Source organism: Bufo bufo, chromosome 3 (genome assembly GCF_905171765.1).
Source record: "Bufo bufo chromosome 3, aBufBuf1.1, whole genome shotgun sequence".
Taxonomy (NCBI): domain Eukaryota; kingdom Metazoa; phylum Chordata; class Amphibia; order Anura; family Bufonidae; genus Bufo; species Bufo bufo.
The window spans coordinates 373,035,589-373,059,334 of record NC_053391.1 but is presented as its reverse complement, the minus strand read 5'-3'; the positions used below and the strand labels follow the sequence as shown (position 1 = coordinate 373,059,334).

The 23,746-nt window shown below is 48.5% G+C and overlaps 1 protein-coding gene across 3 annotated transcripts in view; it reads right to left on the bottom strand.

The window, feature by feature from the left end:
* CLTC (clathrin heavy chain) overlaps positions 1-23,746 on the bottom strand; it is a 92,261-nt gene that overhangs the window by 37,748 nt on the left and 30,767 nt on the right. Inside the window, exons 3-5 of one of the 3 annotated variants that reach the window (XM_040424662.1) lie at positions 15,510-15,539; positions 2,265-2,533; positions 43-204 (exon numbers count right to left, since the gene is read on the bottom strand). In XM_040424662.1, the coding sequence (XP_040280596.1) occupies positions 43-204; positions 2,265-2,533; positions 15,510-15,539 (461 nt within the window). The remainder of the gene's footprint in view (positions 1-42; positions 205-2,264; positions 2,534-15,509; positions 15,540-23,746) is intronic. The other 2 variants (XM_040424663.1, XM_040424664.1) reach the window with 2 other exon arrangements.

Genomic DNA, 23,746 nt, shown 5'->3' with positions numbered 1-23,746 from the left:
TATTTTTCGACACCCTCACTGCTGTAACAGAGATCCCCTTACCTTTCCTCCAGCCTGGCCTCTTACTGCAAAGCAGAACAAGGTGGACTCCTCCGCATTCCCTTCCATTTTGAACTGGGCAAAGCTGGCTGCGTGGCCCTCGATGGGTTGAGACACTTTCCTGTCCACAGAGTACAGCTGCATTGCTCCAACGACACGGTTTTGCTATGTAACAATAAATAATAAAATGTAACAAAGCTGAAAAGAGATTAACAGTATCACACAGAAATGTAAGTAATCAAACAAACCAGATTTGCTATATACTGTTCACCCTGTCGGATCCGTCCTGCCACTATTTTGCCTTGCCACCGGACTGCCGCTCCGTTCCCATTGACTATAATGGGGACGGAGCTCCGGCACAGCACGCGAAAGGCCGCCGGACTAAAAGTACTGCATGTCCGACGGCCTCTCGCCTTGCACTACCGTGCTGTGCCGTAGCTCCTCCCCCGTCCCCATTATAGTCAATAGCGACGGAGCGGCAGCCGGCTGTACGGCGAGATAGCGGCAGGCCGGATCCGACAGGGTAAACAGCCTGTCGGATCCGTCCTGCCGCTAGTGTGAAAGTACCCTTAGTCTTAGACAACTAGAGTTTTATCATAGGGAGAATATTAACTTAGTAGAAAAGACTATCTTTCAAGTGTGGATGATTCGACACCAGAGAATGCATCACCCAACAGACAGGCTTTGGATTCACAAACCATTGAGGAGACCCTAACCTCTACAAGACCAGGCCAATTTTTGTTTCATCTCCCTGCCGTCCAAGAGCCACCACTTTTTTACCTTTCCATTCAAGTAGCCATATAAGGGCATGTTATGTGTTTTAAGTATTTTTTTAAGGCCATTTTTTTTGGGGGGGGGGATGTCTTTTTACTGCATTCATTCTGTGCTAAAAATATTTTATTTTGATAGTCAGTATGATTATGACTATGCCAAATTTATTCAGTTATGATGTTTTACTACTTACAAAAGACAAAAAAGGTTTTTTGCATGCTCATATTCTGCTATCCATGACTTTATATTACTGTTAACACATTAACAGGGCCATGTGAAGGCTTTTTTCTTCTTCTGCAAACCAAAATGTAGTTTTTCTTGGTACCATTTTGTGGTGTACACAATTTTTTGATCAGTTTTTATTCCATTTTTCTCAGGGACGAGGTGACCATAGGGGTGATGGGGCTTAAGTAGGTGTGACCTACTGCATAAACAGCACAGCTGGGAGGCTTCTGCTGCAGCCAGTTATTTTATTACCAGACAATGCTCAGCTCTTAGGACAATTTTTTTTTTATACATTTCTCATATGAGACAAAATAGGATCAAAAGGAAAAAAAGAAGACGAAGGGAGGAAGTGCTGGGATATTTTTTATTGTGCATTTAATGTGTTTTATGTTCCTTTAAGGCCTCTTTCACACTACCGTGTTTTTTTTTTTTCGTTTTGCGGGCCATTTTTTGCGTTCCGTATACGGAACCATTCATTTCAATGGGTCCGCAAAAAAAACGGAATGTACTCCGTATGCATTCTGTTTCCGTATCTCCATTCCGTGCAAGGATAGAACATGTCCTATATTTGGCTGCAAATCACGTTCCATGGCTCCATTAAAGTCAAAGGGTCCGCCAAAAAAACGGAATACATACGGAAATGCATCCGTATGTCTTCAGTATCCGTTCAGTTTTTTGCGGAACTATCTATTGAAAATTTTGTGCCCAGCCCAATTTGTTCTATGTAATTATTGTATACTGTATATGCCACACGGAAAAACGGAAAACACAACGGAACAACGGATCCGTGAAAAAAAGGACTGCAAAACACTGAAATAGCCATACGGTAGTGTGAAAGAGGCCTAAAACAAACTTTTCTACAGTTTTGGATGATTAACAATTCACTGCCATAAAGCTTCATGCACACGGCCGTGGCTCGCCGCATCAACCAAACCATCAGGACAGCCACTGCCCTATACCTTGCCAGGGAATATGGACTTCAGAAGTGCCCCTGTTCAAAATGAGTGAGCAGCAGAACTATCGTGCTTCCAAAATCAGAATGTCCATGTATTACATCAGCAAAATCCACAGGGGATTTCAGGAGGAGGATCTCAAACAAAAGATTGCTGGAGGTTATATATATATATATATATATATATATATATATATATATTCTCAAATATGATTAACCTCCAGCAATCTTTTATATAAAAATTCTAAATTAGGATTATAGGTCATCACTCTCTTACCTGGGCAGATATTCCGGTGAGAAGCAGCCACTTCTGTTTTGCATCGGTGCGGTAGTTAATGATCTGGCATCCTGCCAGGCTGGAGTGGCGATCAAACACCTTTACTGGCTGCGATTCCCCCTCCATGCTCCAATGATATACAGCATTGTCAGTTACTAGAGCCACAGTGTTCAGCGAGATCCACTTCCAAAAGGTGACATCATCTGTCATGGTGTGAGCCTTCATTTTACTTTTCATTTCAATGTTAAAGATCTGGAGGGTTTTCCCAGCTGAAAACAGAAACACAGCGTTTGGAAATGAAGCCATTTTTTCCCGCCCCACAACCGCAGCAGAGGTCATATTTTCGTGTCAGTTTTCATCATGCATACGTAACACGGTTGTAGTTCATGATGCATTATGTTAAACAAAAAGCTACAGAGGATCAAAATGTGAAACAAAATCACCGGGATAATAATAAAAGGAAACACTTTTACACAGAAGGCATTAAAACGGTGCATTGGAAGAAACATTTGTAAATTGGTTTAACAAAGGGTTAACCAATTTGATAAAAAAAAAAAAGGAGACTTTTGTATTACTTACCAGTAAAGTCTCTTTCTCGCTCTTCCTTGGGGGACACAGGAAACCATGGGTATAGCTCTGCTCCCTAGGAGGCGTGACACTAAGTGAAAGCTGTAAGCCCCTCCTCCATCAGCTATACCCTTCAGCCTGGAGAAGAGACTGCCAGTTGCGTGTCCAAGTAGTGAAAGATAACCACCAACCGGAAAAAGAACCGTCAAGCCCCAACGGGGGCAACCAAGCCGGAACCACAACTGTAAACCCAAATGAAGGGCGGGTGCTGTGTCCCCCAAGGAAGAGCGAGAAAGAGACTTTACTGGTAAGTAATACAAAAGTCTCCTTTTCTCGCCCATATTCCTTGGGGGACACAGGAAACCATGGGACGTTCCAGAGCAGTCCCAGAAGGGAGGGACCAGAACAAACTAGACCAACACCGGAGGCATCAATCAACTGCCGCCTGCAACACCAGACGGCCTAAAGCAGCGTCAGCCGACGCATGAGTATGCACCCTGTAGAACTTGGTGAAGGTGTGCAAGGAGGACCAAGTGGCCGCCTTGCAAATCTGCTCCGTAGAAGCCCGATTTCTCTGAGCCCAGGAAGCCCCGACCGCTCTAGTGGAATGAGCGGTAACACCGAGGGGCGGAACCTTGCCCTTGGCGAGATAAGCCTCAGTAACAGCCATCTTGACAAAACGGGCGATAGCGACTTTGGATGCCGCCAACCCTCTGCGCGACCCCTCCGGAACCACAAAGAGCGAGTCAGTACGCCTGAAAGAGCCGGTTACCTCCAGGTAAGCCTTGAGCGCCCTGACAACGTCCAGGCGATGAAGTTCCCTCTCCCTAGGGTGGGAAGGGGAAGGACACAAAGAGGGGAGAACGATGTCCTCGTTCAGATGAAAGGCGGAGACCACCTTAGGAAGGAAGGAAGGGACCGGACGAAGAACTACCTTGTCCTGGTGGAACACTAGGAAAGGTTCCAGACAGGAGAGTGCAGCCAATTCGGACACCCTCCGAAGAGAGGTGACTGCTACAAGGAAAATAACCTTGCAGGACAGAAGTCGCAAGGAAACCGTCCGCAGAGGCTCGAAAGGAGAAGCCTGGAGCGCTGAGAGAACCAGGTTCAGGTCCCAGGGCGGTACCGGAGGCCGGTACGGGGGAACCGCGTGAGCCACGCCCTGAAGGAAGGTCTTGACAGGACCAAGGGGGGCCAGTGGGCGCTGAAACAAAATGGACAGCGCAGACACCTGACCCTTCAAAGAACTAAGACCCAGACCCTGGGCAAGTCCGCTCTGCAGGAAGGACAAAACGGTGGAGAGAAAAGCGGAGCGGAGGAATCCCTAGATCGGCACAGAACCCCAAATAGGTCCTCCAGGTCCTATAATAGATCCTAGAAGAGGACGGCTTACGGGCGCGGATCATGGTGCGGACGACGTCCGCAGAAAAACCCCTACGTGTCAGGACGGTGGTCTCAACAACCACGCCGTCAAACGTAGGGACCTTAAACGCGGGTGGAAGATCGGTCCCTGAGAGAGAAGATCTTCCCTGGCGGGCAGCGGCCAGGGCGCGTCTGCCAGGAGCAGCATGAGGTCGGCATACCAAGACCGGCGGGGCCAGTCCGGAGCGACCAGAATCACCGAGACGCCTTCCGCCGCGATCTTCCGAAGGACCTTGGGCAGGAGTGGGATGGGAGGGAATATGTATGGACGCGCGAAGCCTCGCCAAGGAAGAACGAGGGCGTCGGCTCCGCAAGCTCCCGGATCCCTGGCCCTGGACAGATAGGCGGGGACCTTGTGATTGAACTTGGAGGCCATGAGGTCCACGTCCGGTATGCCCCAACGAAGGCAAATGGCCTCGAATACCTCCGGGTGAAGAGACCACTCGCCGGGGTCGACAGTGGTGCGACTGAGGAAGTCCGCCGCCCAATTGTCCACCCCTGGAATAAAAATTGCCGATAGGGCCGGGACGTGGGCTTCCGCCCAACGGAGAATGCTGGAGACCTCCCTCATTGCAGCAGCGCTGCGAGTGCCCCCCTGGTGGTTTATGTACGCCACAGCCGTGGCGTTGTCCGATTGTACACGAACTGGATGACCCTTCAACAGATGAGTCCAGTGTCGTAGAGACAAAAGGGCCGCTCTCAGCTCCAGGACATTGATCGAGAGTTTGGACTCCAATGGAGACCAAATGCCCTGGACGGATCGGGGAGGGAACACGCCTCCCCAGCCCAAGAGACTGGCATCGGTTGTAACCACCAACCAGTTGAGTGGCAGAAAAGACCTGCCCAGAAGAGGGGACTGTAACCACCAGCGGAGAGATGACCTCACCGGAGGCGATAGATGGAAGGGATGATCCAGAGACTGCGGCGATTTGTCCCAGGAGGAGAGGATCGCCCGTTGGAGAGGGCGGGAGTGAAACTGCGCAAACGGGATCGCCTCGAAGCAGGCAACCATCTGCCCCAAGACCCGCATGCAGAAGCGGAAGGACGGTCGACGGTGGAGAAGGAGACCCCGAACCGCCCCACGGAGGATCAGACGTTTTTCCGAGGGAAGACGTACTTCCGCCGCTCCCGTGTCTAAAAGCATTCCCAGGAAGACCAGTTGTCTGGAGGGGGGAAGGGAGGACTTGGGGAAGTTGATGACCCAACCGAACCTCGTCAGAGTCTCTAGAGTGAGATCCACGCTGGCAACCGCTTGAGAAAGGGACGGAGCCTTGATGAGGATATCGTCCAAGTACGGTAGCAGAAAAACACCCCTGGAACGGAGTAAGGCCAAAACCGGGGCCAGGACCTTGGTGAACACCCGGGGGGCTGTTGCCAGCCCAAAGGGAAGGGCGACAAACTGGAAGTGGAGGTCCCCCACGGCGAACCGGAGGAAGCGATGGTGACACCGGGCTACCGGAACATGGAGGTAGGCATCCTGTATATCGATGGAAGACATGAAATCTCCCTGCTCCAGGGAAGCCACCGCGGAACGGAGGGACTCCATCCGAAACCGTCGAAGGAGGAGAAAACGGTTGAGCTTTTTGAGGTCCAAAATGGGCCGCATGGAACCTCCCTTCTTGGGAACTACAAAGAGGTTCGAGTAGAACCCTTGGAACCTTTCCTCTAGAGGAACGGGGGTAATCACCCCCCTGTCCAGTAAGGCTTGAACGGCCGCGGAGAACGCAACCGCGCGTTTCGGGTCCCGTGGCAGGCGGGAGCGAAAGAACCGATCTGGAGGGAAGGATGCAAATTCGATTTTGTATCCGGAGCACACAATTTCGAGGGCCCAGGCGTCGGAGACGTGAGCCAACCAGACGTCCCTGAAAAGGAGGAGCCGGCCCCCCACCCGGGTGGGTGGGGGCGCGCCTTCAGGCAGAGGATTGCTTTGCTGCGGGTGTGCGGGCAGCCTGCGGCTTGCGCCAGGAGGGCTGCGCCCGAAAAAACGGCTTCCTATGCTTATCCTGGGGAGGAGCCGAAGCGGCAGCTGTGGTGGGAGCCCCAGAGGCCCTGCGGGAGGACCGAAAACGAGACGCACCAGGGCGTCCGCGGGGGGCGCCCCTGGCTTGGGGTTGAGGAAGATGGGTGCTTTTACCACCCGTGGCCTCCGAAATAAGTTCGTCTAGGCGGACCCCGAAAAGGCGGGAACCCGCAAACGGTAGCCCCGCCAAGGAACGTTTGGAGGCAGCGTCCGCTTTCCAAACCTTCAGCCAGAGCTCCCTCCTGACGGAAACTGCCAGGGCGGAGGAGCGTGCAATAAGGGCTCCCGCATCAAGGGAGGCCTCACAAACAAAATTCCCGGCCCGAACAATAAGCTGGGCCAAGGAACGCAGGTCCTGGATAGGGACGTCCGAGTCCAACTCCTGTTCCAGCTGCGCACCCCAAGCGGAGATTGCTTTCCCTGCCCAAGCAGAGGCAAAAACCGGTCTGAGAGCAGAACCGGAGGCAGCAAAAATGCCCTTAGAAAGGGTCTCCATGCGACGGTCCTCCGCTGACTGAAGAGAGGACCCGTCGGGAACAGGGATGGCCGTGTTCTTCGACAGCCGGGCCACAGGGGGGTCCACCTTGGGTGGGGAAGACCATGTGGCCACGACATCTGCTGGAAAAGGATAGCAAATGTCCAGCTTCTTGGGGTTGACAAAACGGGCGTCCGGTCGAGCCCAAGCCTTAGACACCACAGAGGAGAAATCAGAGTGGATTGGGAAGACTTTTGAGACCTGCCTGGGTCTGATAAATGAGACGCTAGCTGCGTCCGAGCTAGGGGGATCATCCTGCACCTTAAAGGTGTCACGAATATCAGAGATGAGTTGACCCATCGCTGAGGCTAGCTTGGACGGCAGGGCCGAGTCCATTTCCAAATCTGAAACCGCCAATTCACCTTCAGAGAGCGAATCCTTTGGGGAGGAGAGGCTCGTCTGGGTGCGCACGCGTGGCGGGGAGAGGGAGGCATCCGAGGAGGAGGCTCGCTCTACTCTAATACGCTTCTGAGAGTGCCTAGCTCGGGAGGGGTCACTAAAGGAGAGTGAACCCGCTGCAGCGGCAGAAGCGGTGGACCCGGAGGGCGCGACAGTAAGAGTGGCGTCCTGCGGGGTAGGTGGCCTGTCTATTAGGCGGCCCACGACATGAGTGAGGCTTTCCACGGCCTGGGACAGGGATCTAGCCCAGTCAGGCGGGTCAGAGGCAGCAGGGAGCGACACAGCGGGCGACTGAGGCTGCGGTGGAGCCCGACATGCAGTACAGTGCGGATCAGACTGCCCCCGGGGAAAGGGTTCCCTACAAGCAGTACAGGCATGGTACCAAGGCTTGGCGGCTGCAGAAGGGTCTGACATGGTGGAACAAAGATGTTGCACTTAAAGTGGGAGACCCCAAGGAAAGAAACGGGGATAACACCCAAGCGACAGTACTGTGGCACGGAGGGGGTTAAAAGTCCTACCAGACCCGGATGATGCAAGCGGCAGCGGTAAGGGGGAACAGACTGAGGAGGCTGTGGAGGAGAGGCAGCAGCACCGGCTTCGGATCGCACTCGATGAACCCGGAAGTAGCGGAGCGCATGTAGGAAGCTCCGCCCCCTCCCTGCCGCTCTGAAGCAGAGCCGCGCGCGCGCGGCAAAATGAACTTAACCCCCAAGGATAATGAAGTGCCGGCCTGAAATGGCGCCGTTCACGCCAAGAAAGCGGCCCCCTCCGCGCCTGGATGTGGCAGAAGGCAGCGTCCCTGCCAAGGACTTGCCCAGATAAACTCCCCTGCCCGGTAACGGTCCGAGATGGGGGGGGGGGGGGGAGGGGTGGGCGCACGATGTAGCAGTGGCCATGTAGTAACAGTGGCCATGGGAGCCCAGGAGGCCTGTAGCAGCGGTGGGAGGGAGGAAGGGGAGGCTGGAGCAGCCTGTCTCACCATGCGCTGTCTTCACCCTCAATCCGTCCAGCGGGGTCGCCCCTTCAGCTCCTGGCACCGCAGTGGCAGGAAGCCGGGGGAGGGACTTGGCGTGCGGGCGACCCTGAGCTGGCGGGACGCAGGGGAGCGAGGCTGCCCTGGTCCACCTTGTCTTCTGTGGGGGAGGCGGCAGTGCGGAATTACCGGCACTGGCGCAACTCAACCCCGGGAGAAACAGAGGGGTCTAATGCGCCTCTGTTGTCCCTGTAAGTAGAAAAAAACCGAATTAAAAACAACAAATAACGTAAAAATAAAAAATCATAGGAAAACAACCCTGCATAAGCAGGGGGTGTCTTGCCTCCTTGGACACTAAGCAAAAACTGGCAGTCTCTTCTCCAGGCTGAAGGGTATAGCTGATGGAGGAGGGGCTTACAGCTTTCACTTAGTGTCACGCCTCCTAGGGAGCAGAGCTATACCCATGGTTTCCTGTGTCCCCCAAGGAATATGGGCGAGAAAGTATGGAAACACATCTTTCTTGCCATGCTAACAAACAAAGCATGGCTCATCCCCCAGGAGCCACCAGCATGAACTCTGGATGATTCAAATAACCTGCATCGTCTACCATCATTTATAGTGTTTAGTAAAGGCTTCCAGAAGAATTTTACATATACTGCCATCTAATCCTCCAAAAAGCTTAAAGGGGTTGTCCAGTTTTAGGGCTCAAGTACATGAGCTGCAAATTTCCAGTCAAGGATGAGACTAAATGCTGCCCTGTGAGATCAGGAAAGCTTCTCCCAAAGAAATTTTTTCTGACTTTTCTGATTTTTCTAGTCTAATCCAATCACCGCCACAAAATATGCTGCTTATGAATGGAGCCAAAGGGATTTATCCAAAAGAAAGTCTGCTTTCTCACTCAGAAAGAGCAACAGTATTGTCCATTGGCTGTGTCTAGTATTGCAGCTCAGCCCAGTGTTGTCCAATTTAATGTTTTTTGTTTTGTTTTTTAGTTAACTTGGTGCCGCTGCGTGGGGGTTGTTAATGTATTCATACATTTCTAGAAAAAGTAACAGTGTCCTAAAAAAGATGCCCCAGAATGGTTTTTACATTAAAGGGGTTTCCCAGGAAGTAAAAATTAATTTTACAGCACTATTAGGTGTGCTGAGACTTTGGTGTGTACTGCACCTTCCTGAACTCTCCTTGTGCCGCTACAGTACTTAGTCATGTGAAAGGAAGTTGCATCGCTTCCTCCCGCTTGTGTCAGCTTGTCATTGCAAAGGGCTTTTCTCTTGCCTGTGTATAGAAGGATATGGCAGCAGAAATGTGAGACACGTGTGTGAGGAGATGGCAGCAGCGATGGGGAGGTGTGTGTGTGTGAGGAGATGGCAGCAGCGATAGGGAGGGTGTGTGTGTGTGTGTGTGTGAGAGGAGATGGCAGCAGCGATAGGGAGGGTGTGTGTGTGTGTGTGTGTGAGTGTGTGGAGATGGCAGCAGCGATAGGGAGGGTGTGTGTGTGTGAGTGTGTGGAGATGGCAGCAGCGATAGGGAGGGTGTGTGTGTGTGAGGAGATGGCAGCAGTGATAGGGAGGGTGTGTGTGTGAGGAGATGGCAGCAGCGATATGGAGGGTGTGTGTGTGAGGAGATGGCAGCAGCGATAGGGAGGGTGTGTGTGTGTGAGTGTGTGGAGATGGCAGCAGCGATAGGGAGGGTGTGTGTGTGTGAGGAGATGGCAGCAGTGATAGGGAGGGTGTGTGTGTGAGGAGATGGCAGCAGCGATAGGGAGGGTGTGTGTGTGTGTGTGAGGAGATGGCAGCAGCGATAGGGAGGGTGTGTGTGTGTGAGAGGAGATGGCAGCAGCGATATGGAGGGTGTGTGTGAGGAGATGGCAGCAGCGATATGGAGGGTGTGTGTGAGGAGATGGCAGCAGCGATATGGAGGGCGTGTGTGTGTGTGTGTGTGTGTGTGTGTGAGAGGAGATGGCAGCAGCGATAGGGAGGGTGTGTGTGTGTGTGTGTGTGTGTGTGTGAGGAGATGGCAGCAGCGATAGGGAGGGTGTGTGTGTGTGTGTGTGTGTGTGTGGAGATGGCAGCAGCGATAGGGAGGGTGTGTGTGTGTGTGTGTGTGTGTGTGAGGAGATGGCAGCAGCGATAGGGAGGGTGTGTGTGTGTGTGTGTGTGTGTGTGTGTGTGTGAGGAGATGGCAGCAGCGATAGGGAGGGTGTGTGTGTGTGTGTGAGGAGATGGCAGCAGCGATAGGGAGGGTGTGAGTGTGCGTGAGGAGATGGCAGCAGCGATAGGGAGGGTGTGTGTGTGTGTGTGTGTGTGAGGAGATGGCAGGAGCGATAGGGAGGGTGTGTGTGTGTGTGTGTGTGTGTGTGTGAGGAGATGGCAGCAGCGATAGGGAGGGTGGGTGTGTGTGTGTGTGTGAGGAGATGGCAGCAGCGATAGGGAGGGTGTGTGTGTGTGTGTGTGTGAGTGAGGAGATGGCAGCAGCGATAGGGAGGGTGTGTGTGTGTGTGTGAGGAGATGGCAGCAGCGATAGGGAGGGTGTGAGTGTGCGTGAGGAGATGGCAGCAGCGATAGGGAGGGTGTGTGTGTGTGTGTGTGTGTGAGGAGATGGCAGCAGCGATAGGGAGGGTGTGTGTGTGTGTGTGTGTGTGTGTGTGAGGAGATGGCAGCAGCGATAGGGAGGGTGGGTGTGTGTGTGTGTGTGAGGAGATGGCAGCAGCGATAGGGAGGGTGTGTGTGTGTGTGTGTGTGAGTGAGGAGATGGCAGCAGCGATAGGGAGGGGGTGTGTGTGTGTGAGAGGAGATGGCAGCAGCGATAGGGAGGGGGTGTGTGTGTGTGTGAGAGGAGATGGCAGCAGCGATATGGAGGGTGTGTGTGTGTGTGTGTGTGTGTGTGGAGATGGCAGCAGCGATATGGAGGGTGTGTGTGTGTGGAGATGGCAGCAGCGATATGGAGGGTGTGTGTGTGTGTGTGAGGAGATGGCAGCAGCGATATGGAGGGTGTGTGTGAGGAGATGGCAGCAGCGATATGGAGGGTGTGTGTGTGTGTGAGGAGATGGCAGCAGCGATATGGAGGGGGTGTGTGTGTGTGTGTAAGGAAATGGCAACAGCGATATGGAGGGGGTGTGTGTGTGTGAGGAGATGGCAGCAGCGATAGGGAGGGTGTGTGTGTGTGAGGAGATGGCAGCAGCGATAGGGAGGGTGTGTGTGTGTGTGAGGAGATGGCAGCAGCGATAGGGAGGGTGTGTGTGTGTGAGGAGATGGCAGCAGCGATATGGAGGGTGTGTGTGTGTGTGTGTGTGAGGAGATGGCAGCAGCGATAGGGAGGGTGTGTGTGTGTGTGTGTGTGTGTGAGGAGATGGCAGCAGCGATAGGGAGGGTGTGTGTGTGTGGAGATGGCAGCAGCGATAGGGAGGGTGTGTGTGTGAGGAGATGGCAGCAGCGATAGGGAGGGTGTGTGTGTGTGTGAGGAGATGGCAGCAGCGATAGAGAGGGTGTGTGTGAGGAGATGGCAGCAGCGATAGGGAGGGTGTGTGTGTGAGGAGATGGCAGCAGCGATAGGGAGGGTGTGTGTGTGTGTGAGGAGATGGCAGCAGCGATAGGGAGGGTGTGAGTGTGCGTGAGGAGATGGCAGCAGCGATGGGGTGTGTGTGTGTGTGTGTGTGTGTGTATGTTGGAGGATATATCAGTGGCAATGCTGAGAAAACAAAAAGGATGCCGAAACTGGCAAGTCCCGCTTCCATCCTGGAAGATCTGTGGCAGCACGGGTGGCGTAATAGGGTACAGAAAAATGCTAAATATGTTGCTGCAGAAGATGACGGTCAATTTCCTTTTATGATAAACAGTATATGGGACTCCCTTTATTTTTGCTACCTCCCTGAATAACCCCTTAATGGAGTTTTCCAGGCTGAGATATACACGAGCTCTCAGCTGCTTGCGGCAGCCCCTGCAACAGCTTAATGCAGAGCGGTAGCCCATGTTTTCCATTACACAGTGGACGGAGCTGTCCGCTTCCGTCTCCAATTGCCCCAGCGCCAACTGCCCCTGAACAGCTGATTGGTGAAGACGCCGGGTGTTGGACCCCCACCAATCTGATAAGGATGGGTCATCAATATCGATAACCTAGAAAACCTCCTTAAGAATATAAGATTTACTAGAACAGACAGGTAAGAGCTTACAGGAACTGAGCTGTAATACCACACACACACACAAATGGTGATGATTCTGGGGGAAAAGCAGAGCGTTTTTCTAATCCTGGACCACCCCTTACGGCCATGTGCCCCACTCCTTGTGTGAATAAGGATATTCCATTTATAACAATTTTGAATATTTCAGTGAAACATCCTTGCTTACATCCAGAGGCTGAAAACTCTCTTCGCCCAGATGCTAGATTTGCTACAGTGTATCAGGACACAACCTAAAGTCCAGTACAGATCAAGCTGCTACATAAAAGAATATATAAAAAGCCCATACACCTATGGTTTTTGTAAAAACTCTGCATAAAAAGTTTTTTTTAGAAAAAGTTGTGGCCACCTAGGCTGAGCGTATGCTTGACGGGAAACCGAGCCAAGAGCTGAAATACACCGTAACCAACCCCATGTACCTGAATGTCAACAATGTTGTCATTCACTGACTGCAAGCATAGATCTTGGCAAAAGAAAGAAGCACCACATCTTAAAAAGTTGTACGACTTTCTTAAACAATGAGGCTTGGCAAGATTGTTTGGCTACCCCCAAATATATAGATATTAAAATGGCCCCAGGAGTGCACTAGATGGCTCCTCAAGTCGACAGTAATTTGTTAACCCCCCCCCTTCCCCGATCAGGTTTACCTATTTAACCCCTTTAATACAGTGTTTTAACTGTTTCAGTACTGAATAATTTAATACACATTAAGAAACCAGGTTTTTTTTTCCCCAACAATACTATGTTCCCATCACTTTCAGAAAGCAAATGTTAACAAGCAAGGAAATGATTGAAAATGTAAATCATTACTACAATGGGATGCAGAGGGGTATTTGGCCTTGACTGGATGCATGCAAGTAGGCGATCTGGAGTCGGGTGGAGCGTCTCTGGAGGACACAGATTTGTTTTGGATATGAACTAAGGACAATAAGTGGGGTTTACAATGAAAGCGTGCAGGACACTGAAGACGTTCATGTTCTTCCCAGAAGCCATTAGCTACATCAGGACTACCCAACAGTGATTATAGCTGGCTAGAAGAAGGAACAGGCATGCTATATCAATGATCCCTGGTCCATCGACAGCCCCCCCCCCCCCCCCCCCCCCAAAGGTCAGCGAAGCCAAGAAAACGTTTAACAGTCGGCAGATTATATCAAATCAGCATGGTCTATGGTCAGTCTCTATGTAATGTAGTGTCACCCTGTGCCCATACTAATGAACAGAATGTAACATGCTTGATGGGGGACGTCCATACACCTGGGATAACTCTTACTGCAGGGTGTACCAGGTCTGCCCTGCGGTCACAGGTTCTGCTTCCCCAGTGAATGCCTGCCACTCGTCCTGCTCTCACTTCTTCCACTGCCTGCTTAGGTAGGTACACATTCACTCACACTGCACCACATACTATATTGATCCAACATGTAGGCAGAAACGGAGAATCTGTTAATGCATAACTTCTCATCACATTTGATTCACATTTATTAGGGTTCGGCTCCGTTCACATCTGCGTCGGGCATTCTTTTCCATGGTATGATTGCTACTAGAGATGAGCGAAGTTTTGAAAAATTCAACTTGGTAGCTTCAATAAATTAGATATGTAATGAATTACTTGGTCACAAATCGCTTTTCACTGTATGGAGCGGGCGCAATGATGGGGGAACAGATCATGCGCCCCCTTTCCCCGTCACTTAACCCCTCAGATGCCGCATTTAACATTGATAATGGCATCTGAGACTCACATTCTGGTGCTCAGGGGGTTAAAAAAAAACTAAATAAAAATGATACTCAAGTCTTGAGTGAAGAAAACTCGCCAAAGGACCTGCTGTGAGTGTGAAGCAGTCACCATGGGATCACATGGCGACGTCTTCCCGCTCGCAGCAGGTCCTTTGGCGGATTTTCTTCAATTAAGGCCTCATGCATATGACCGTTGTGTGTTTTGCGGTTCGCAAATCGCGGACCTGCAAAACACGGATGGCATGGACAGCCATTGATGTAACTGCCTATTCATGTCTGCAAAACGCAGACAAGAATAGGACAGGTTATATTTTTTTTGCGAGACATGAAACGGAGCAACGTATGTTGCTATCCGCATCTTTTGCGGCCTCATTGAAGTGAGTGGGTTCGCATGCGAGCCACCAAAACTGCGACTCGGATGCGGACCAGAACAACGGCCGTGTGCATGAGGCCTAAGACAGGAACAGACAGCCTCTCTGCAATCAAGTGGATAAGGTGAGTATAATTTTTATTTTCAGGAAATTTTTGGAAAAATTGATTACCACAAAGAATTTCGGATTTGTGGCGAATCTAATTCTTCCTAAACATCAGATCTAATTCAACTTTGGATGCATTCGATTCGCTCAACGCTAATTGCTACCAATGGACTATAATGGTGTCCGCATTTCCATCATGGCGTCCATGGAACAGAGCATCAAACAGATGTGTACCAAGCCTTAGTTAAGCTTCAAAAGAGGTGAGGAGGCTGCAGAATGAGCCATCAGCGAGCTCATCTGACAGACTTAGCACAGAACGGAATCAAGCAGTTTGCACAGTAGTATGCATACACTGAAGCTGCAAAAGTGGAAGAAATTTTTTAATGAAAACCAATTTAAAATCTGGTTTAATTGGAAAAGCATATGCAATAAAAACGGGTTTAAAGATGTCCATGGTCTTTAAGGTTTACTATTAAACTTTTTGCTAGGCATGGGTTGGTGCAATTTCTACTGGACTCCCTACAGTCCCCATGGTTTGCATATTATATAACCACTACAAAAGGTAGGTGAGCCTCTGCATTTATAGTCTTTGTATATCACAAATGTGAGCTTTGACCAATGCAAAGAGCTCAGTTCCCATTAAGATGAGTTGCAAAGCCCTGCCGTTTTAATAAATTTAGTCTAATTATGCTACGGCTAAATACGGAAATTCACACATGCATTTCCCGACATTGGAAAGCAGCAGCCAACTCTCATAGGAGAAATTAAAGGCCTATCACACAATTATTTATAACCCAGAAAGCAAGGGAACTGCTAATAAATGCTGCGCTAACCCCCATCACTCTCCCAGCTCCATACCTGGACCAGCACAACCCTAGCCCGCTTCCATTTGTATTACTGAGCAAGCGTACATGGTTAGTACATCTAAATCTACTGGTTGATACTTACCCTGTGGTGAGGCATTCTCTGCAGAGCCTGCTTCAAAAAAAGAATTAAAAAGATTGCAATCACATTATAAAGAGGCGTCTATACAGGGCTACTGAATGGTACATACACAACAATATGAAATCTTTAGAAAGAGATTGAGAGTCACCTAGTCTACGGGTGAGTTCTAGGGGCACAAATGAAATCACATTCTAGATTGATCTAATTAGAGGTACTGGCATTTCTCAATGTTGCAGGAAGGAAGAGCAGCCATACGCTCTAGAGCGCAGTCAGTCGAATGCTTGTCTCGCCGACACCTATAAACCAGCATGCTCAGATCGGCTGACCATACATGCCTTCTGAAAAGGGAGAGGGGAATAAGCTGCTGCCAGACACCTCTGGTGGCTTATTCCCCTAAAAATATTATAATCGGGTATGCTAAATTCCAAATGCCTGACCCTTATCCCCCAACCTGGAGCTAAGGCAAAGTGAGAACACCCCATACATATTGGATGGTCCCACCAAAATCAGCACTGATGTAATATGAAGTGGCTGCTGCAACAAAACTTCAGATTAAGATTTACAGCATTTTGCCGATTTATAGTTTAGGCTACTTTCACACACGCGTTTTTTGCGGATCCGTCATGGATCTGCAAAAACGGATCCGTTACAATAATACAACCGCATGCATCTGTCATGGACGGATCCGTTTGTATTATCTGTAACATAGCCAAGACGGATCTGTCATGAACTGCATTGAAAGTCAATGGGAGACGGATCCGTTTTCTATTTTGCCAGATTGTGTCAGAGAAAACGGATCCGTCCCTATTGACTTCCATTGTGTGCCAGGACGGATCCGTTTGGCTCAGTTGCGTCAAGCGGACAGCAAAACGCTGCAAACAGCGTTATGGTGTCTGCCTCCAGAGGGGAATGGAGACTGATCAGAGGCAAACTGATGCATCCTTTTCCATTCAGAATGCATTAGGGCAAAACTGATCCGTTTTGGGCCGCTTGTGAGAGCACTGAACAGATCTCACAAACGGAAGCCAAAACGCCAGTGTGAAAGTAGACTTAGGTTGGCAACTATGTTCACTTACCCTGACTAGACTTTTTCTGGATAAGTTTGTATATTGTAAAGGCTATCGGTATTTAGGGAAGGTTTAGGGTCCATGCACACGTCCGTAGTGTATTGCGGATCCGCAATACACCCGGCCGGCACCCCGATAGAACTGCCTATAGTCCGCAATTGCGGACAAGAATAGGACATGTTCGATTTTTCTTTAAAGTTTGGGACCGCGCTCCGGAAATGCGGATGCGAACAGCACACTGTGTGCTGTCCGCATCCATTCCTGCCCCATAGAGAATGAATGGGTCCGATAATTGTGGAACAGGTGCGGACACATTCTATGGACGTGTGAATGGACTGCTGCTTTCTGAAAAAATGACGTCAACTTATAAAAACTTACAAATGGTTTAGCTCATTTTCCCCCTCCCCATTATTTGCTGCCCCCTAGGAGACCTGACAGGAATGTTTCAGTAATTTTATGTTTGTGTAGCGGTTACTAGTTTATAGCCACTGACTGTAAATCCCTATAGGCGTTCAGTTTCCCCTAAGGCACTGTCTGACCTATGTGTCATAAGTAGACTATGAAGATATTTACTTTATGGAAAGGAAGGACGCTAAGACATTTACATAAGACACGTGTTCTCTGGCATATACAGCACAAACCTCTTCCTCTAAAAGATTTTCATTGTCTATTGAAATACAAATACTATAGAGGCAAAAGCACTAACGCAGAGTTTAAAAGGGACAAGCCACTAGAAGCCTGCGCCTCTACTTTGGCGCTTCCTTCTGCAGCACAGAGGGACTTAAAGGGAATCTGTCACCTATTTTGAGCATATAAAACTGTTAACATAGCAATGTGCAATAAAGTACCTTCATTCCAGCATGTGTCTTCTTGCTTTTATTCAAGTTTTCATTTAGATCAAAAAGCAATTTCTGATATGCCAATTAAGTCTCAAGGTGCCCAGAGGGTTGTTATTACTCTGCTCTAGTGCCCAGTAACGCCCCCCTGCAGTGCCCAGCCCGCCTTTCTTCCAAGCCCAGCACGCCTCCTAAGAAATACATTTACTCCCACATCCTTGCCGAACGGCGCCGCCCCCTCCGCTACGAAATCTCACGCAGCCGCAGTATTGCTGACTGCCTGCGCCTGTACGATACTCCGGCTCCTGAGGCAACAGCGCTCTGATTACGTCACTGGGCTCGGCGCATGCCCAGTGACACTATAGAGGCTGTTGCCCTCTGGAGCCGGAGTATCGTACAGGCACAGGCAGTCAGCGATACTGCGACTGCGCGAGATTTCGGAGGCCAAGAAAGGAGGACGCAAGGATGGCGGGGTGAATAAATTACATGATGTAGTGGAGGGGGTGGCGCCGTTCGGCAAGGATGTGGGAGTAAATTTATTTCTTAGGAGGCGTGCTGGGCTTGGAAGAAAGGCAGGCTGGGCACTGCAGGGGGGTGTTACTGGGCACTAGAGGAGAGGAACAACGTCCCTCTGGGCACCTTGAGGCTTAATTAGCATATCAGAAAAATCGCTTTTTGATCTAAATGAAAAGTTGAATAAAAGCAAGAAGACCCATGCAGGAATGAAGGTACTTTATTGAACATTGCTATGTTAACAGTTTTACATGCTCAAAATAGGTGACAGATTCCCTTTAAGAACAGTGTGGAAAACGCTGGTCTTAATGTCATCCTGCATATTTAAATGTATACTTTTTTCCTTTTAATTGGATGTTCTGAGTAATGGATTCCACTGTCTAGCATCAATTATTGGCATCTACTTAAAGGGGTATTCCCATCTCAGACATTGATGGCATATCGCTAAGATAGATGTGGGTCCCACCTCTAGGACCTGATCCTGTCTCTGGAACGGGACCCTTGAAGTGAAGGAGAGCACCATGCAAAAGCACGGCCACCCTCCATCACTATGGGTGTTCCGAAAATGGCCGAGCTCTGGCTCAGCAATTCCTGTCAGTCCTATAGTGGTGATGAGACAGGTGGTGTCCTTGTTCAAAACTGGGGAAAGCACTTCCTAAAATAGCGGAGTACACTCACCCTGCTATTCTTACAACTCCCATAGCAGTGAATGGGAGGGAATAAAGGCAGTGGATAGGTAAACTATCGGGGATGATCTTTAGCACAAATGCTTGTTCCCGATAATTTTCCCACGTGATGAATAAGAACACACTCGTTCATCAGATGATCGCATCATTCATGTGGCACACAAAATCATAGTTTGTAAGAATCTGTATGGGCACGTGTGATCACAGTAGCAATCCCCATACAGAGGGGATAACTGCAGCATGTAAATGCAGCTCCCACCTCCACTCACGATCAGGCAATTACTAGGAATGTTCAGTTCAGTCCAAATAATTGCCTGTCAGTCGGCTTTTAAGACTGTTTCTTGAGAACAAACTGCTAATTTTTTTTAATTTTGGGGGGGGGGGGGGGGGGGGATATAATGGGACAGCCAAATACACATTAGCAGTGCCATGACAGCATTTTAAAGCTGCTCAATACAGTTAGATAGTTGTGAAATACTCATATCATATCCCTGGCTTACACTGTACATACCGAACAAGGTCTCCCGTAAACACTTGGAGGGTTGGTGCCAGCACAGTTGTCAAGTATTTACAAGAGCATAGACATTCATTGCTTCCAACAAGGACTTTCTGTGGAGGCTGAAAGAGCTCAGCGACTCCCGTAGAGTAAACCAAGCAGTAAGTATAATGGGGGATGGACATAAAATTAATTATGCCGTACTCTGCCTCAATTTGCCAGGACTCAAATCAGCGTACCAGCACACCTTTACTTGTCCTTTATGAAAATGACCAACCCCTTGTGTTCTACCGTCTGCATAATGAAGAAAATAACTAAACGTACAAAAGTGATATATATATATACCACATGAGATGAGAATGGACAACTGACTCCAGAACAAATCTTTATCCACATCCTGTGGCTATGCCATGTCTAACATGGGAATAACCCTTCGAAGGCAATTTCACACAAGGGTATTCAGTGCAGGAAATACGCTCCATGTGATAGCAATATTTCCCAGACTGAACATTGCTTTTGTAACAGCATTATAATGCTGTATAACGTTGTGTGTTCCTGCTCGACCTCGGCTGTACTGAACTGTGCACACATAATGTCGTCAGTGCCATTTAGTACAGCCAAGGTCAGGCAGGAACACAGCATTAGAAATCATTATAATGTTGAAAGTTTGTGACACAGGAGCAATGTTCAGTCCGGGAAACACCCTCGCCACGTGTAGCGTATTTCCTGCGCTGAATACACTCATGTGAAGTTGCCCTCAAAGGGCTTAGCCCCATCTTAGACATTTAAGGCATATCCACAGGATGTTCCATAAAAGTGTCACACCTATGTCTGTAATGGGGTACCCTTAACCTGCATGGTGCTGCCTGCTTGATTATACTCAAAACTTCCAAGTGAATGGAGACACACACATGCTTGGCCTCGGCACAAGGCAGGATGAGGGTCAGGGTAACCCAGTTCTGGAGGCAGGTTGAGGCCCAAACGTGGGACAGGCATCCACCATGGAGATTGGGGGAGCTCTATTCCCACCATTACCAGACATTAATGGTCTATCCTGTGGACTACCCCTTTCATTCCCCAGCCACACAGCTACTTATATTATTACTTGATTGACTCTTTTTCAGACAACATACTTGAAGGACAAACCAGATTCTCTGCAATGCCTAGCTTATCTCCCTCTGTTCATGATGGTTGCTTCTGCTGGAAAATTAAACCATCAGAATCCATACAAGAAACTGAATCCAGACAACTAGTCAAGTAGTCCAAACCTTCTTAGCTGCTGGGATAGGAGCAGTGTTTTTTTTTTTTGGTTTGTTTTTAACTAGCCCGTCAATTTTTTTTTATTGAGGTTGGACAACCCCTTTAAACCTAGGGTCATAGCCCTTGATCTGTCAAGCAATATGGTAGACTCATGTTCAATATGACTTCTCTAGGATCCATTTGTTTTCTAAATGCGGGACTCACATGCTGCTGTATTTTATCTGCTAAGGGAAAATTTAAAATGACTAAACGATGCCTAAATGTAATATCTAGTTTCCAGAGGATACTGTTAAAAGGGAACCGGGGATAGAACATTTGACCAGTGTTTGACTGGTGCAAGTCTGCCCCCTGCCAACCCCGATGAGGAACAGAACAAAAATTCAATTTAATGGGAACACATTGACAGACCAGCCGCAGTCTCTGGATGAACAGTAAAGGTATATGAATACCGCAGCCCCAGTCGTCAGGGGCCAACTGAACATTAATAGCCTATATACGTAAGATATTAGTGCTGGAAGATCCTTGGTGCTTGAATACTTGTTGCCCAGTGAATGGCTCTAATTTTACCCCTCATGCTGAGCATGGGCTCACCTCAATTTAGCAGGAAAATAAAAAAATAAAAAATCTGGTGAATTTAATATCTGACATGGTTTATGTTAAAGTCTGAAAAATTCACAAAAAGAGGTCAAGCTCTGCTTCCCCCCATGACATGTGAAGAGGGGTGTCTGAACAGGCATAGTTAGGGCTCTACCCAAAACACTGTGGAAAGCATATGGAAGGGGATATAAAGCACACTAAGGGGAAACACTACGAGAGACATTGTAAAAGTCACTTCCCAGCTAATAAAAAGCTCTTAACTGTTTCTGCAGGGCTCATTTCAATTTAATACAAATGAACTTTGCTTGGCGTAATAAATCATAGCTGAACTGCTATATCAAGTCCCTGGCATACATTAAACTAGAGGAAAATGCTTCAGTTCAGGAGTAAGGGGTGAACGTTTCCCCTTATATACTTAATTTCTGAGGTGGACATGGACAGAAACAGTGGCTAAAGCTTTTTACCTATACAGGACTATGACTTGTACAATGTAATAGGAGATAACTCACCATCTGCATACACACAAGAAGCATTAAAATGTAACAAAAAGCAATGCAAAATTAAAAAAGAGCAGGTTTTAAAAACAAGAACATTTTTTTCCTTTATCTTTATAAACATCTTTTATAAGGGCACAATCTCAGGGGTGGTAATAGTACAGGTGAGAGATGCATCATGCCAGTGTGGTAGTTACATGGGTGGTGCCTACCGCACAGTGCCCTGTGCTGCTATCATCTGCACCATTACATCCACCAGTGAATAACCAGAAGGGTACACGTTAGGGCAGGATAGGACAAAATGCATTTCAGAACATTTCAGGATTGCCATAATGACAATGTTAGTTGCATTGTAGTCAGTCATTTACACTTGTTGTAATAATGAAAGAATGATTGTATGTTTAGGGAGGCACCAAGATTAAAAGGGACCTGTCACTCCTCCTGTTATAGTGACTGCCTGCATTCCCCATGTAATAACAGTTCTGCAGCATCTATTCTTATGACAATCCTTTATTATTTCTTCATGAAGTTAAGAATGAATTACTAGCAGTTTGCAATGAAGGTCCAGATGGGTGTTACCAGTTAGGGTGTGTGTCCAGAAACACTGGCAGCACTACTTGGATAATATCAGATTGTGCAGGGACCAGAGGTCACAATAACGCCTGTACAAGTGTCATAGATGTCTGTTCAGGTCATTTTACTCCCTGGAAAAAAACTCATGCGTTTTAGAAGCTGCCAGGTCCGGCACAAATGAAGCCCCCTCACGGACATCTCTCTCACCAGGAGAAGCTCCAGACTACATTGTGGTTACAGGACCTGTGGTGATGTCACAGTCATGTGTGTGGGAGGAGTTAGGGGAACACAGGCACAGTGTAGGACTGTGCTGGTGGAGAATGCAGAGGTACTTTATGTATGGAAGGTGTGTATAAAGCAGGGCTATATCAGTGTAACCAGTCTATTGTCCAGTATTCGGTGGGCGCCGTGTAGGGCAGCAGAGGTCTTATGTTTAGTGTATGATGTTGGATAAATGTAAAATTGTCTACATTTATTTCTGTATGGGAGACTAGCAATGGTTTCCCTGCAGAAATATCAGCCTCATAACGTTATGTGGGCCTATGCATTATATAGATGGATTGCCGCAAAATTTGTACTCCTCCTCGGCTAAAAATACTCCTCAAAATTGTTAAGACGAGTATTTTTACTCTTCTGGAAAAAGTGTAGTGCGACCTCTGGCAGGGACACACTCCCAACTAATAACTCCCAGCTGAACCTTCATTGCAGACTGCTAATAAGTCATTCTAAACTTCTAGCAGGAATAATAAAGGAACAGAACAACAGAGCCGTAATAGATGCTCCAGAATTGTTATTACATTTCAGGCATGTCAGGAGAGGTGACAGGTCCTCTATAAGGATCACATTTAAGAGTGAGTGGTTAATGCTGACACATTTGAACGTTTCAAAGGGAAAAAAAGAAGAAAAAAATGCAATCTGATTTTAGATTTCTATATGTTGTCAATAGAGGGTCTGCAATAATAACCAGAATTCACACGTGACAGGTTTTTCTGCAGAAATTATCAGTGACTGAAAGCTAGTTCCATTCATTTGAATGGGGTTGATTTGGCAGCAAGCATGTGGATTTCTGCAAGCGCCATTTAGGTGAATGATACCGATTTTCAGTTGCAGAAAGTTTCTACAGCAAAACTTGCCACGTGTGAAGGCACTGCGAATCTACCTGGACTAGGGATGAAACCGCATGCATCAGGTCGCTCACTATTAGGCTCCAGTCCGGTCTGTGACATGGATTTCATCACATATGACTACCAGCACACAGTGCCGGACCATCACACGACTTATAATCGAGTCCGTCGGGTTCAGTTACGACACCTGTCATTTTAACAGGAAAAATAGCGCTGCGTGCAATGCGATTCTTCCTGTCTGCGACGCAGGCGTGTACATAGCTTTCATAGGGAAATTATGTGACAAACAGCTGTGTGTAGCTCAGCACACATACAGTGGTCTACTGTAATTTTATAGGACGCCAGTGGCAGAAACAGATGTGTATGTGCAGGAGATTCTTTACTATATACAGGCAGAGATTACATATTGAAGGATGCCTCCAGACATGTACGTGCTGCCGTGCTTCTTGCACAGACATGTAGACATGAACATATTAAGTATTGGACACGTCATTGTTAAAATATTAGTTATTTTGCTATAATTATTTTTATAAAATCAGGGCCTGCCTGGTTTAGAAATATTCCAATACCCTGTTAGACATGTCTAAGCTACGG